Source organism: Salmo salar, chromosome ssa11, assembly GCF_905237065.1.
Source record: "Salmo salar chromosome ssa11, Ssal_v3.1, whole genome shotgun sequence".
Lineage (NCBI taxonomy): Eukaryota > Metazoa > Chordata > Actinopteri > Salmoniformes > Salmonidae > Salmo > Salmo salar.
The window spans coordinates 37,939,094-37,955,107 of NC_059452.1; the positions used below are offsets into that span (position 1 = coordinate 37,939,094).

At 46.3% G+C, this 16,014-nt stretch overlaps 1 protein-coding gene across 4 annotated transcripts in view; it reads right to left on the reverse strand.

The window, feature by feature from the left end:
• LOC106562743 (UPF0606 protein KIAA1549L) overlaps positions 1–16,014 on the reverse strand; it is a 137,810-nt gene that overhangs the window by 88,554 nt on the left and 33,242 nt on the right. For 2 of the 4 annotated variants that reach the window (XM_045689492.1, XM_045689494.1), the window contains exons 1-2: positions 605–3,397; positions 204–319 (exon numbers count right to left, since the gene is read on the reverse strand). In XM_045689492.1, coding sequence (XP_045545448.1) covers positions 204–319; positions 605–3,110 — 2,622 coding nt within the window. In that variant the 5' untranslated portion in view covers positions 3,111–3,397. Of the gene's footprint in view, positions 1–203; positions 320–604; positions 3,398–5,776; positions 6,125–16,014 lie in introns of those variants that run through there. The other 2 variants (XM_045689495.1, XM_045689493.1) reach the window with 2 other exon arrangements.

Below are 16,014 nucleotides of genomic sequence, written 5' to 3' on the forward strand. Positions count from 1 at the left end.
GAGCGAGAGAGAGAGAGATACAGAGAGATACAGAGAGAGATACATACAGAGAGAGCGAGAGAGAGAGATACATACAGAGAGAGCGAGAGAGAGAGAGTGATACAGAGAGAGAGAGTGATACAGAGAGAGAGAGAGAGAGAGAGAGAGAGAGAGAGAGAGAGAGAGAGAGAGAGAGAGAGAGAGTAGGTGTGAGTCCTACTGACCTGAGCCTGGGCAGTGGTGTCATTCAGAGCTCTACTCAGAGCCTGGGTCAGCCCTCTACGCAGGTTCTGTCTCTGGATGCTGTCCAGGCGGTTCCTTCTCACATGGATGGTGAGAACTGTAGAGAGAAAAATATGAGAGGGTGAGAGAGAGAGAGAGAGAGAGAGAGAGAGAGAGAGGGGGGTGGGAGAGCGAGAGAAAGAGAGAGGGAGGAGGAAGCAGGGTGGAGAAGAGAGAGGGAAGGCATATTCTATTTGGAAAATATAACTATATATACTCAACTATATATCTCTGTAATTACAACCATAACCCCAACTACGACCAACAATGTAACAACCTGTTGAGAAAATGATCATGGTATTCGTTTTTCTTGAGTTGTTCAAATATTGTAGGTGTCTCTTACTTGTTTTAACCCAGATCTTCTCTGTGACGTTGCACTGCCGAGGGGGAGCCTCCGTGGTGGTGGTGAAGGGGAACAGGGTGGTCGTCCCTCTGGGTTTGGTCTTTGGGATTGGAGGTGACAGTGTCCTCCTGGAGGGTGGAGCAGTGGTGGTTCTGCGTGTTGTTGTCGTGGTTGGGCTCTCTGTGATTGGCTGTGTTGTGGTTGTGGTTGAAGCTATGGTTGTGGTGGTCACGGTCGTGAGCTGGAGGGATGCGGTCGTTGTGTCCTCTTGAGGGGTCAAAGGTGACACCTGTGATGTGGTGAGTGCAGGCCTGTCGGCTAAGGTGAGGTTCCCTGTTTGGGATAATCTGGTCTCGTTGTCTTTGGGGAAATGAACCCCTGTCTCTCTGGATGTTCCCACGGTTAACTCCTCCATCGCTGTCTCTGTAACAAGAACAGAAGTCACACTCACTTCCTCTGAGAGATGGGAGGGGAATGATGATGTCACACTGGATGCCAGGGCGATTAATGATGATGTAACACCGCGAGATATGAGTGCGGAGGAAGATGACATCATACCAGTGGTCAAGCGGACAGTGGATGATGATGTCACACTGGATGCCAGGGCGCTGGGTGATGAAGTCACACCACGGGACATGAGGGCAGAGGATGATGATGTAAGAGCAGGTGACAAAAGGGCAGAGGGTGATGACGTCATACCAGTGGAGGGGAAGAGACTTGATGGGGATGGTGACATCACACTCAAACTCAACCCAGAAGTGGATGATGATGTTGAATCAGAACGTTCCATGGAGAGGGAGGACAGACTGGGAGCTGTGGTGAGACTGGACACACTGCTGATGTGAGATTGGTGTGACACGACAGATGATGACGATGTCATTGATAACAAGGCTGAAGATGATGAAGACAATGGTGATGAAGATATTGCTGATGGTGATGAAGATGATGATAATGATGAAGATGGTGATGAAGATGATGATGACGATAATGATGATAACAGAGGAGTGTTGTTCTCTGGCATGGACACTGATAATGCTGATGTTACCCCTTCTAACAGGGGAGTGTTGTTCTCTGGCATGGACACTGATAATGCTGATGTTACCCCTTCTAACAGTGGAGTGTTGTTCTCTGGCATGGACACTGATAATGCTGGGGTTACCCCCTCTAACAGGGGAGTGTTGTTCTCTGGCATGGACACTGATAATGCTGATGTTACCCCCTCTAACAGGGGAGTGTTGTTCTCTGGCATGGACACTGATAATGCTGATGTTACCCCCTCTAACAGGGGAGTGTTGTTCTCTGGCATGGACACTGATAATGCTGATGTTACCCCCTCTAACAGGGGAGTGTTGTTCTCTGGCATGGACACTGATAATGCTGATGTTACCCCCTCTAACAGGGGAGAGTTGTTCTCTGGCATGGACACTGATAATGCTGATGTTACCCCCTCTAACAGGGGAGAGTTGTTCTCTGGCATGGACACTGATAATGCTGATGTTACCCCCTCTAACAGGGGAGAGTTGTTCTCTGGCATGGACACTGATAATGCTGATGTTACCCCCTCTAACAGGGGAGAGTTGTTCTCTGGCATGGACACTGATAATGCTGATGTTACCCCCTCTAACAGGGGAGAGTTGTTCTCTGGCATGGACACTGATAATGCTGATGTTACCCCCTCTAACAGGGGAGTGTTGTTCTCTGGCATGGACACTGATAATGCTGATGTTACCCCCTCTAACAGGGGAGTGTTGTTCTCTGGCATGGACACTGATAATGCTGATGTTACCCCCTCTAACAGGGGAGTGTTGTTCTCTGGCATGGACACTGATAATGCTGGGGTTACCCCCTCTAACAGGGGAGTGTTGTTCTCTGGCATGGACACTGATAATGCTGATGTTACCCCCTCTAACAGGGGAGTGTTGTTCTCTGGCATGGACACTGATAATGCTGATGTTACCCCCTCTGACAGGGGAGTGTTGTTCTCCGTGGTTCTCTTCTGTGTAGTGGAGGATATAGAAGCCATCAGATTGGCTGGTGTCAAACTCCAGGGCTTGGGTAATGGTGTCACTTTAGAATATGTGACAGATGTGTGTCCAACAAAGGTCTCCTCACTCCCATTTGACATCAGTGTAGATGCACCAGGGGAGAATGCTCTGTCAGGTGAGTGAGAGGAGACAGGTGCTAGAGAAAGATACCTACTATGTCCATTGAGTTCCACTGAGTTCCAGTGAGGAAGATAAGTATGCTCATTTATTAATGGTGTCTGTGACGGAGTAGGGTCCCTCATGACGGTGGGACTTTCTGACATTGTAGAGAGAACATCTGTTCCCCTTATTGTAGTTTTCTTTCTGTGGGAGACAAGTTTAAGAGGAGTTGGTACAGCCTCAGCAGTATTAACATATGCAGGGATATCAGTGGGGCGTGGATAAGGAGAGCCTTCAGAGTCGGTCCCTCTGGAAATCAAGGAGTCCTCTGTAACATAAGAGGAGGGTGTTGGAGAACCCATTAATGGGGGTGTTCCCTTGTAAACATGAACACTTAGATCTGTGATGTAAGTGGAGGAATCCTCAACTATAGCAGAAAGGGGCAAAACTGAGCCAGTCTCTGTATTTGGCTGAGATGCAGTGTTCTCAGCAGGCGTGTATGTAATATCAGCAGAAGCATCAAGTGGTGTCAGATGTTCAGGTGAACTGGAGTGGACCTGGGCTGTGGAGTGGACCTGGGCTGTGGAGTGGACCTGGGCTGTGGAGTGGACCTGGGCTGTGGAGTGAACCTGGGCTGTGGAGTGGACCTGGGCTGTGGAGTGGACCTGGGCTGTGGAGTGGACCTGGGCTGTGGAGTGGACCTGGGCTGTGGAGTGAACCTGGGCTGTGGAGTGAACCTGGGCTGTGGGGTGTGTTTGAAAAATGTGATCTGTCTCGCCTGTCGCAGTAGGATCGGGTGAGCCGACAAACAGTGATGTCCATGTTGAGGACAAGGCTCTCTCTGCTGTATCAGGGGACGTTACAAGGGACATTTCAGGGGACATTTCAGAGAACATTTCAGTTGACATTTCAGAGGAATTTACAGGGGACATTTCAGGTGACTTATGGAGGGCCATTTCAGGGGCCATATCAGGGGAACCTACCTCAGACCCTGTGCTAACAGAAATATACAATGGCCTTGTTTGAAACTGGGTCGCTGATGGTGAGGGAGCGCGAGGCGTCGCTAACAGCACTACAGGTCTGTGTGTAGATGTGGTTCCTCTAGAGCCAGACTGGGTCGGTGCATCATCAGTTCTGTGGAGACTAGAGACCGTTGGGTTAAAGTAAGGGTGCTTGGTGGTCAGGATGATGGAGAGGGTGAATTGGGGATCCTGGGGTACTGTTGAGGGACTAGCATGCAGGGTGGGAGAGGTTAACGCCAGCGTCAGGTGCTGAGCTAAAGTTGATGGATCAGTGACAGGAAGTGACATCAGGCCTGTGTCAGAATTCAAGGAAGGAGTCAGCGAGGTTAGAGGGGTCAATCCTGCATCTCCAAAGGTTATGCTACTAGAAGACATGGGTGAGTCACTCAGTGTTCCAGAGACAGAACTGAGAGTGGAGTCACTCAGTGTTCCAGATACAGAACTGAGAGTGGAGTCACTCAGTGTTCCAGATACAGAACTGAGAGTGGAGTCACTCAGTGTTCCAGATACAGAACTGAGAGTGGAGTCACTCAGTGTTCCAGATACAGAACTGAGAGTGGAGTCACTCAGTGTTCCAGATACAGAACTGAGAGTGTAGTCACTGAGGGGGTGACTTCTTGTCTGAGCAGTTGAATCCAAGCTGACTTCCCCTCCTGCTCTTCCTCCCTCATCATTACTCCTATTGGGGACAGGAGCGCTTGAGCTGGTGTGCCCTGTGGCTGTTACTAAATCACTGGGATATGTTGAGCTCTGAGGAGATGCTGTGCTCCAGTAAGAGCCTGTTAACTTAGCCACTGTGGTGTCTGAGCGGGGTGAGTCGGTACCTGACAAGGTTGGTAAGGTGTTAGTTGAGATAGGGAAATATGTTGCCGATATTCTGGTCGTCACAGCCGGCGATACACTTGAATCTACAGCATGAGAATGCACTGAGGTAACTGCTACAGGCCAGGCGCTTCTTATAAAAGCCATCTGACTACCTGTCCATGTCTTATCTCTATTCGCCCTGTTTGGTGTTGCACTGATATTTTCCCCTGTGATGAGACCAGGAACTAAATATCCTTGTGGGGGAGTAGGTGGAGGTGACAGCAATGCTGAGCGGACAGTTTGTAAAACTCCCTGTTGGCTTTGATCAGCTTGACTGTCCTGGACACGAGAGGAGAGAAGTAAAGAGCTTGTCTCTCTGTTGTTAGTGAAAACAGTCCTGGTTCTGTGGCTGTCTGAGGATCTGATGGTTCTGGCTGAAATGGTGAAAGGGACGTTTCCAGAGGTAACACTAGTAGAGGTGGAATGGTTTGGTTCTGTCTTTGCTGGTTTCCATGTTGTGAAAGGGCTGGTGTCTATTTTGTTTGACGATGTTGTCCTTTGTGCCACTCCTCTAGTCAGTGATTGGTGAGTGGAGTCAGAGAGGGGAAGTGGTAAGCTCTTTGTGACTGTAAATATATCTACATCTAAACTAATGCTGGATTGGATTGGGGGATTCAATGATGTTTTATTCAGAGATAACACAGATGACACTGATGAGGCAGTTTGTGTCACACTGACAGGGTTAGACGGGCTTGAGATGTCATAGGATAAAGCAAAGGCTGTTTTTATTAACCATTCAGATAATGATGCTGGTGATGGTGATGATGCTGCTGATGATGATGGTGGTGATGATGCTGATGATGATGATGATGACATTGCTAATGATGATGATGATGATGACATTGCTAATGATGATGATGATGGTGGTGATGATGGTGATGACATTGCTGCTGATGATAGTGATGGTGATGATGGTGATGACATTGCTGCTGATGATGGTGATGGAGGTGATGATGGTGATGACATTGCTGATGATGATGATGATGATAATATTGTTGATGATGATGAGAACAATGTATGTGCTGATGATGACACTGCCCTCCAATCCCCAGTCATGAAGGACGCCACTGATGACACTGACATTGATGACGCCTTGGTAATTGATGACGCCTTGGTCTGGTGAAGCATGCTGGGAGTCAAACCTGAGCTGTCAGACAGGTCTCTGCTCGGCTCCACAGTTGAAGAAGAGGAGAAGGGAGCAACCGAAGGCCACTGGCTGGTTTGGTTGTTGTCCTTGGTGATGGTTGGCGAGGCCTTGGATCGGACCAAGCTCAGTGGGTGTTTGTCCGCCAGCAGGGTCAGTATGGAGGAGAAGGCAGGCTGCTCTCTCAGCCCCACCCCCTCTGACACAGCCCTGCCATCTGGTTGGACGACTGATAAAGGCTCCTCATCCACCAACAGCAAGCCGGCCAATGGGTGAATGGGATGGGCGGAGGCTGTTGTGTCATTGGGTACATCAGAAGAACCAGAGGCGTCGTAGTTCGTCTCATCTGGAATAGAGCGGAAAGGGAAGCAAGGGGTCAATGCTGGCTACTTCAGCCATGGAGGGATCATTTTAAAGTTGCACAAAGTTTCAGAGTGAAAGTGTGTCATTTTCTTTCCATTTAGAGCAAAACCATTCAAAGACTTTTTCCATTTGGCCTGGGATCAGAAGTGAGTTCTTTGAAGAGAGAATAGCAATCAGAATCCTTACACTGCAGGAGCCACTGACAATCTAAAACCCTTTTCATCACCTGAATAGAAATGTTGATGCTTCCCACCTCATTTCATGTCAAACACATTTCAGTCTTAAAGCACATTCACTCAAGCTGTAATTCACAGTTGAATTACCTAGTGTGTATACTAGAGTGAAGCTAATGTGACCAAAGGGCTGAAATTGTATGAAATGTCCTCTGAATCATGTACATGCATTAAAAACATCTTGATGTCTATTATAAAATCTTATTAAACCTGTCGGTTTTTTTTTTACTTCAAATCGTTTTAAAGAACTAATGTCACAGAGAGCGAGAGAGACATCTGGTTCAGGTGTCACAAACAAACTGGCAGTGATAACAGCCCTAAGATGGCCGTCCGGCTGTGAGGTTGGCACTAGTCCCTCCCTCCCTCCTTCTCTCCATTCTCAGCATGTCCCCAAACATCCTCTACACATCTGTCTGGGGCGTTCTTTTATTCATTTCTAAAGATTTGCAAGCCTGTCACATCACCTGCTGCATGTTTCACCTGGCAAGGTGGGTGCATCCAGACACACACACACACACACACTTTTTAATACTAAACGTTGAAAATCATTGTTAAGATCATCAAGATCATCAAGATCCCACAGACAAGTATCCTGTCTACTAAAACTGCCTTGTACCACACGTTAAACTGACACAGATCACTTGATTTGTTTTAACACCAGGTACTTCTACTCAATACCCACACACACACACACACACAGAGATCAGGACTGTTTTACAATACCCACACACACACAGAGATCAGGACTGTTTTACAATACCCACACACACACAGATCTGGACTGTTTTACAATACCCACACACAGATCTGGACTGTTTTACAAAACCCACACACATAGAGAGGGATTGTTTTACAATACCCACACACACAGAGAGGGATTGTTTTACAATACCCACACACACGGAGAGGGATTGTTTTACATACCCACACACACAGAGAGGGATTATTTTACAATACCCACACACACAGAGAGGGATTGTTTTACATACCCACACACACAGAGAGGGATTGTTTTACAATACCCACACACACATAGAGGGATTGTTTTACAATACCCACACACACAGAGAGGGATTGTTTTACAATACCCACACACACATAGAGGGATTGTTTTACAATACCCACACACACAGAGAGGGATGGTTTACAATACCCACACACAGAGCGATCAGGACTGTTTTACATTACCCACACACACAGAGGGATTGTTTTACAATACCCACACACACAGAGAGGGATTGTTTTACAATACCCCCACACACACAGAGAGGGATTGTTTTACAATACCCACACACACAGAGAGGGATGGTTTTACATACCCACACAAAACAGAGAGGGATTGTTTTACAATACCCACACACACAGAGATCAGGACTGTTTTACATTACCCACACACACAGAGAGGGATTGTTTTACAATACCCACACACACACAGAGAGGGATTGTTTTACAATACCCACACACACAGAGAGGGATTGTTTTACATACCCACACACACAGAGAGGGATTGTTTTACATACCCACACACACAGAGAGGGATTGTTTTACAATACCCACACACACAGAGAGGGATTGTTTTACAATACCCACACACACAGAGAGAGGGATTGTTTTACATACCCACACACACGGAGAGGGATTGTTTTAAAATACTCACACACACACAGAGAGGGATTGTTTTACAATACCCACACACACAGAGAGGGATTGTTTTACAATACCCACACACACACAGAGGGATTGTTTTACATACCCACACACACAGAGAGGGATTGTTTTACAATACCCACACACATAGAGAGGGATTGTTTTACAATACCCACACACACAGAGAGGGATTGTTTTACATACCCACACACAGAGAGGGATTGTTTTACAATACCCACACACACAGAGAGGGATTGTTTTACAATACCCACACACACAGAGAGGGATTGTTTTACATACCCACACACAGAGAGGGATTGTTTTACAATACCCACACACACAGTGAGGGATTGTTTTACAATACCCACACACACAGAGAGGGATTGTTTTACATACCCACACACAGAGAGGGATTGTTTTACAATACCCAGACACACAGAGAGGGATTGTTTTACATACCCACACACAGAGAGGGATTGTTTTACATACCCACACACAGAGAGGGATTGTTTTACATACCCAGCAGAGGCTTTGGCTTTAACAATTTCACACACTGACCCCTCGGGCATAACATTTCTCAAACTCTGCATCGAACAAAAGTAATCTAAAAACATTTTTTTCCCAGACATTTTCCCACCGTTAAATTACAATTATAATGGGATATCATAAACATGCATAAGCTCAGTGAAATGCCAATATCGACAGCCACTTGTTTTCATTGCATTCTGAAATGTCACCGATACCCTCAGACAATTCATATTACATGTCCATATAACTGGGTTCCAAGACAGACCGTCTTCATAACTGAGAGGGAGGTTGATAAACAGTTTAAAACCTTTATTCATTACACATTATACACCCCCTTCACACTTCATTCATTTGAGCCTGCACTTAACATGTTTTGATGTTATTTGAGAGTAAGTGCTGGTTTAATTTCAAAGTCACTCTATAAATAAATGTGAAAAAACAGATAGATATCAGGCTAAAGGCCCAATAAATGTTTTACCACTATGAGAGAACCCAGGATCTACTGCCTGTCGCCATTCCAACATGAGAGAAATCTTCCTTTCCTGACCCCCCTCTGGTCTGCTGGACGGGGGCTGGTCTGGAGCGGAGGTGTGGGGTCCACCTGCAGTTTGTCACCTGCTCTGAGACAGCTGAGCATATGGGACACAGCCACAGAAGAGAGGAAAGGAGAGGACAGAGAGGGGCGAGTAGAGAGCTATAATGGAATAAAGAGAAAAGCATATGGGACAGAGAGAACAGGGGTGAGGGAATGTTAGGAGAGAGGAGAGAGAGGGGAAGAGTAGAGAGAGAAGGAGAGATTGGGTATATGGGATAGTGGGCACTAGGGAGACAAGGAAGAGGGGAGAGAGAGGAGAGAGATGAGAGGAATAAGGAAAAGGGCCTTGATGGCAAAACTGGAAAATGTAATTTAAACTGTTGTTCTGTCTTCCTGAGGACAATCACTGTCCCTCTAATTGTCTGACGTTACTGTAGTTCAGTTGGTGCCTGTTAGCACAGTGCTACAGACTCTGAGGTCTGGCTGCTGTAGTTCAGTTGGTGCCTGTTAGCACAGTGCTACAGACTCTGAGGTCTGGCTGCTGTAGTTCAGTTGGTGCCTGTTAGCACAGTGCTGTAGACTCTGAGGTCTGGCTGCTGTAGTTCAGTCAGAGGCCTGTTAGCACAGTGCTACAGACTCTGAGGTCTGGCTGCTGTAGTTCAGTCGGTGCCTGTTAGCACAGTGCTACAGACTCTGAGGTCTGGCTGCTGTAGTTCAGTCGGTGCCTGTTAGCACAGTGCTACAGACTCTGAGGCCTGGTTGCTGTAGTTCAGTTGGTGCCTGTTAGCACAGTGCTGTAGACTGAGGTCTGGCTGCTGTAGTTCAGTTGGTGCCTGTTAGCACAGTGCTACAGACTCTGAGGTCTGGCTACTGAATGACCTGTGAATGACAATTACAGCTCTTTGTCCCCACACTGCTGATGCACAAAGACAAGCTGCATGCTAACAGTTCTAAAGTTACTGTGACATGGACCATAGACCATATCTGGAGTCTAACAGACTGTAGAGAGGTCTGTATCATGGACCATAGTACTGTATCTGGAGTCTAACAGACTGTATAATGGTGGGTGGGCAGTTCAATATCTGGCAAATGGAGGTTAACGAAACAAAACAACCCCTTTCTTTGGACGTGTGGGCCTAATGAACTATTCACCATTCCCGACTCCTATATTGGTCCATATTCTTATGACGGAGGTATCAATATCAACAATTATGCTACAGTACAGTATGCCATTGTCCCTCTACATTCAAATATGGTGAAACAATTACTGACAACTCCAAAACGGAAAGGTTAGCCATGTGCAAAGTGAAGAGGTAATGGTTTCCAATAGGAACAAAGACAGCTGTGATTATGATGCATAACATTTCTGACCGTGGGACAGGAGCTTACAGGAACAGGCTGACTGAGCCCTGTCCCTCTCTGGGCATCTCTGCAAACACACAAACAAGATACAGACCTCATTTCCACAGTCTATTTATTCCCCAGCCAGCCAGCGGTGCCATCTCTGAGCAGCCAGGACTGAGACGTGACACTGCCAGGGTTGGTGCGACAGGGCGCTCAACCTCTCATATATTCACCGCGTCTTCTATTCACCTCTAACTCGCCGCCTTTCCCTCTGTTTTTCAGCTTCCTTTCTTTTCCTTCCACTATATACAGGAAGCAGATTGTCTTCAATAAAAGGACAGAGTGACAGTGGTGGTGGATAGTACATTTGAGACAAGGGATTTGAGACACGTGAACTACTTGAAAAGAATAAGCAAAAAAGGCATCCAACTGCTTTGCAAACCACATGGAAACAATTGTTGTGTGTGTGGCCAAACCCTCCTAGTCATTTTAATGTATTCATTTGGCTGGAGGAGAGGCTGAATGTTCCTACACAGATTGGTGGGGAGAGTAGAGGGCAGTGCCAGTGACCACTGAGGTGTAGATAACACAGTGGTCTGGGAGGATGTCACAAACTGAGCACTGTGGTTTTGTCCTCTTGTCCTGCAGACCAGGGTGGCAACACCCCAGCAGGTTGAGACAAGCAACAGCTGCAAGCCTGGAACCCAGCCCATTGGTTAAAACAACACTGTTGATATGCACATAGCTCCACCTAGTCAAACTGTTGACAGAGATGGGCTATAACATCCTGACCTGTCATTTATTCATTCACTTTTTGGTCTTCCGGTTGTCATGACGTGGCCCTCTTTGGGTATAGCGAGTGCCTTCCCCCTCTCTCCCTCTTACACCCAGGTTCTGTTATCTCAGGTCGTAAATTCCTGGAGGAGACTCTCTCCCTCATGCAGTATAGAGAGAGAAAGCTTCACAGTAGAACAAAGGAACTTCTACATCACAGAACTTGAGAACTGAACAATGTCCATGTTTTGGAGAATGTGTAAACGGTCGGTGGGGAATCCAGCTACGACCGGTCCATTTTGTTTAATGTTTGTGACCTCATTGAGAGACAATACAGCCACATTACCATAACTCTGTTTATACAAGAGTCTCCGTTATGAGATATGCATCTAGTTATTGTATAAAATGAATGAGTAAAGATGACACTATTTGTGAAATTATGTAATGTGATTTTAAACTGTTTAATGAAAGAGAATCCAATTCCCTTTAAAGTTAACAAAGTCATTGGCCCGCCCCATGAGCAAAGACATTGATCTTGCATCATGGGACAGCCTTTTCTGCTGTTCCGAATAAAACACCCACCTAGAGAAATGATCTTGAGACCCTGCAGACCACGATTACCGAGAGGGCTAAGGTTTGAGTAGAGACCATGCATACCTCGATTACCGAGAGGGCTAAGGTTTGAGTAGAGACCATGCATACCTCGATTACCGAGAGGGCTAAGGTTTGAGTAGAGACCATGCATACCTCGATTACCGAGAGGGCTAAGGTTTGAGTAGAGACCATGCATACCTCGATTACCGAGAGGGCTAAGGTTTGAGTAGAGACCATGCATACCTCGATTACCGAGAGGGCTAAGGTTTGAGTAGAGACCAAGCGTAGCTCCATTACCAAGAGGGCTAAGGTTTGAGTAGAGACCATGCATACCTCGATTACCGAGAGGGCTAAGGTTTGAGTAGAGACCATGCATACCTCGATTACCGAGAGGGCTAAGGTTTGAGTAGAGACCAAGCGTAGCTCCATTACCGAGAGGGCTAAGGTTTGAGTAGAGACCATGCATTCCTCGGTCATCTGAGGGAGCTAAGGTTATAACGGTTGTTGAATTCCTAACCAAACCACGTGGAGCATTGGCTACACTGGTGGAAATGGTTCAACTCTGAGACTATCGATACCGACAGAATAAGAGCAAATCTTCGATACTAATTACTAGTCTGCAGCTAGAATTTATGTCGACCTGGAATGTGAAGACCGACAACTGCCGAAACATCTATTCTATAAGAACATTTCTGAATGGGACTCTGAAGTATCCATTCTAACCACGAAAGACTCCAGGGACGCAAAGAGAAGTTCAGATGAACTTTCCAACAGAAAGACGGATGATTCCAACAGAGATCACGACGACACACTGAGCGGAAATATATATATTGATTGCAATTATTCCCGAATGAGAGCGTTCATGCGCAAAGGATTAGCATTTCAATTACTATAATTATCAACTGTGTAGTGTCTTTTGTCTTTCGCGCCCTTCTCAGTCCCTTTGTTTACCAAGCCGCCATACCAGTTAAGCCCATTAGGGCACATCCCCTATCATTTCCTTGTAACCATATCTACTTTGTTTGTTTGTTTATGCATTTCTGGGATTATTTTGTTAGTTAGTAAATAAATGATTAAGACAATTTATATATGGATGATTCATAGTGAAGGCTGGGTTCGTGCAGATAACCAACAATTTACGACATTTGGAATGAGACTAACATGAGGTAAAGAATAAATCATTAATTAGAAGACTAATTGATCAGATATTAAAATATCTGAAAAGTTATAGTAGAAAAATGATAACTTTGTAATCTGAAGATTTTCCTTGGTGCCCCGACTTCCTAGTTAATTACATTTACATGATTAGTTTAATCACGTAATAATAATTACAGAGAGTTGATTTGATAAAATAACAGTCTTCACTTTAATGATGCCAAAGACACGACATGGTCTTCCTGACAGGACACTGATTCAGGAGGAGCTGACAGGACACTGATTCAGGAGGAGCTGACAGGACATTGATTCAGGAGGAGCTGACAGGACACTGATTCAGGAGGAGCTGACAGGACACTGATTCAGGAGGAGCTGACAGGACACTGATTCAGGAGGAGCTGACAGGACACTTCCCAGGATGCTCCACTCTAGTGACAGTCACAGTGGCTGTACTCACTGTCCAGGAGTCTGATCCCAGATCTGACTCGGAGACAACCAGACAGGGGACTGAGGAGGTAGCCTGGTCCCAGATCTGACTCTGAGACAACCAGACAGGGGACTGAGGAGGTAGCCTGGTCCCAGATCTGACTCTGAGACAACCAGACAGGGGACTGAGGAGGTAGCCTGGTCCCAGATCTGACTCTGCTGCAGTACAGGACAGGGGACTGAGGAGGTAGCCTGGTCCCAGATCTGACTCTGAGACAACCAGCCAGGGGACTGAGGAGGTAGCCTGGTCCCAGATCTGACTCTGCTGCAGTACAGGACAGGGGACTGAGGAGGTAGCCTGGTCCCAGATCTGACTCTGCTGCAGTACAGGACAGGGGACTGAGGAGGTAGCCTGGTCCCAGATCTAACTCTGCTGCAGTACAGGACAGGGGACTGAGGAGGTAGCCTGGTCCCAGATCTGACTCTGCTGCAGTACAGGACAGGGGACTGAGGAGGTAGCCTGGTCCCAGATCTGTATGCTTTAGCCACAACCATTTTAATATTGTATGTACACATAACACATCTATACATATGGAAGGGAATGACAATGACAGTCACAATGATATTCTGGCATGACAATGGAAGTATTTTATATTCTTAGTCTGAGGAGATATGGGACCAGCTACAGATCTGGGACCAGCCTACCTTCCCAGTCCTTTTGGAAGGGGACTGGAGACAAGTCCTCTCCTCTCTGGGGTGAGAAGGGTGGGGGAGGTGAGGTGACAGTTGAATTGATTTCTGTAGCGCTATATGCAAATTAAGTCAATGAGGCACACGTCAATGGGTGTGTGAGATAACACAGATCCCTTACCACACAGTGCAGCACACACACACACACACACACACACACACACACACACACACACACACACACACACACACACACACACACACACACACACACACACACACACACACACACACACACACACACACACACACACACACACACACACACACACAGGCCTACTGGGATCACCCAGATTCATTTGAAGATAGTTTCATATCATTACACAGAAAGTTGACAACCATAAATAGACATTATAAACAAGTGCATAACATTCTAACCCAATACTCTGTGTTTGTGTGACAATACATTCACAGTAGGCTATAATACAACACACTGTAAAGATGACTGAATGCCAAGTTTTTCACAATTACTGTATGGATTATAGCACCCCTTCAATGATGATGTCTTTTGGATGCTCATTTTCCCTCCGGCAGAGTGAACGTTCTGTAAAGACTGGTTTAGGAGTAGAAACCCCCAAATGGTCCTTTAGATAAGAAACTCCTAAGTGATATCCAGTTGATTTCCCTTTCACCTTGTTAAAGGGCTGATCAGAGATACCGTTAAGATGCTGTCATTAGAAGCTGTCCTCTAATTTCCCTAAATTGATTACAGAGGCTCCATTTACACCCTCACTTTGAGAGTGCTGACTGGGGCGCAACTTTCCCTTTGTTACAATGGCATTGGCCCTTTACCAAGTCCAGTGTGCAGCGTGGTATCTAGTTCAGTATGAGGATGGAATACAGGGCTTTATGACCTTGAAGCACACAACCAGCATGTTACAACCAGCACGTTACAACCAGCACGTTACAACCAGCACGTTACAACCAGCACGTTACAACAACCATGTTACAACCAGCACATTATAACCAGCACGTTACAACCAGCACGTTACAACAACCATGTTACAACCAGCACATTATAACCAGCACGTTACAACCAGCACGTTACAACAACCATGTTACAACCAGCACGTTACAACCAGCACGTTACAACAACCATGTTACAACCAGCATGTTACAACCAGCACGTTACAACCAGCACGTTACAACAACCATGTTACAACCAGCACGTTACAACCAGCACATTACAACCAGCACGTTACAACCAGCATGTTACAACCAGCACGTTACAACCAGCACGTTACAACAACCATGTTACAACCAGCACGTTACAACAACCATGTTACAACCAGCACGTTACAACCAGCACGTTACAACAACCATGTTACAACCAGCACGTTACAACCAGCACGTTAAACCAGCACGTTACAACCAGCACGTTACAACAACCATGTTACAACCAGCACGTTACAACCAGCACGTTACAACCAGCACGTTACAACAACCACGTTACAACCAGCACGTTACAACCAGCACGTAACAACCAGCGCATTACAACCAGCACGTTACAACAACCATGTTACAACCAGCACGTTACAACCAGCACGTTACAACCAGCACGTTACAACCAGCACGTTACAACAACCACGTTACAACCAGCACGTTACAACCAGCACGTAACAACCAGCGCGTTACAACCAGCACGTTACAACAACCATGTTACAACCAGCACGTTACAACCAGCACGTTACAACAACCATGTTACAACCAGCACGTTACAACAACCATGTTACAACCAGCACGTTACAACCAGCACGTTAAAACAACCATGTTACAACCAGCACGTTACAACCAGCACGTTACAACAACCATGTTACAACCAGCATGTTACAACCAGCACGTTACAACCAGCACGTTACAACAACCATGTTACAACCAGCACGTGAC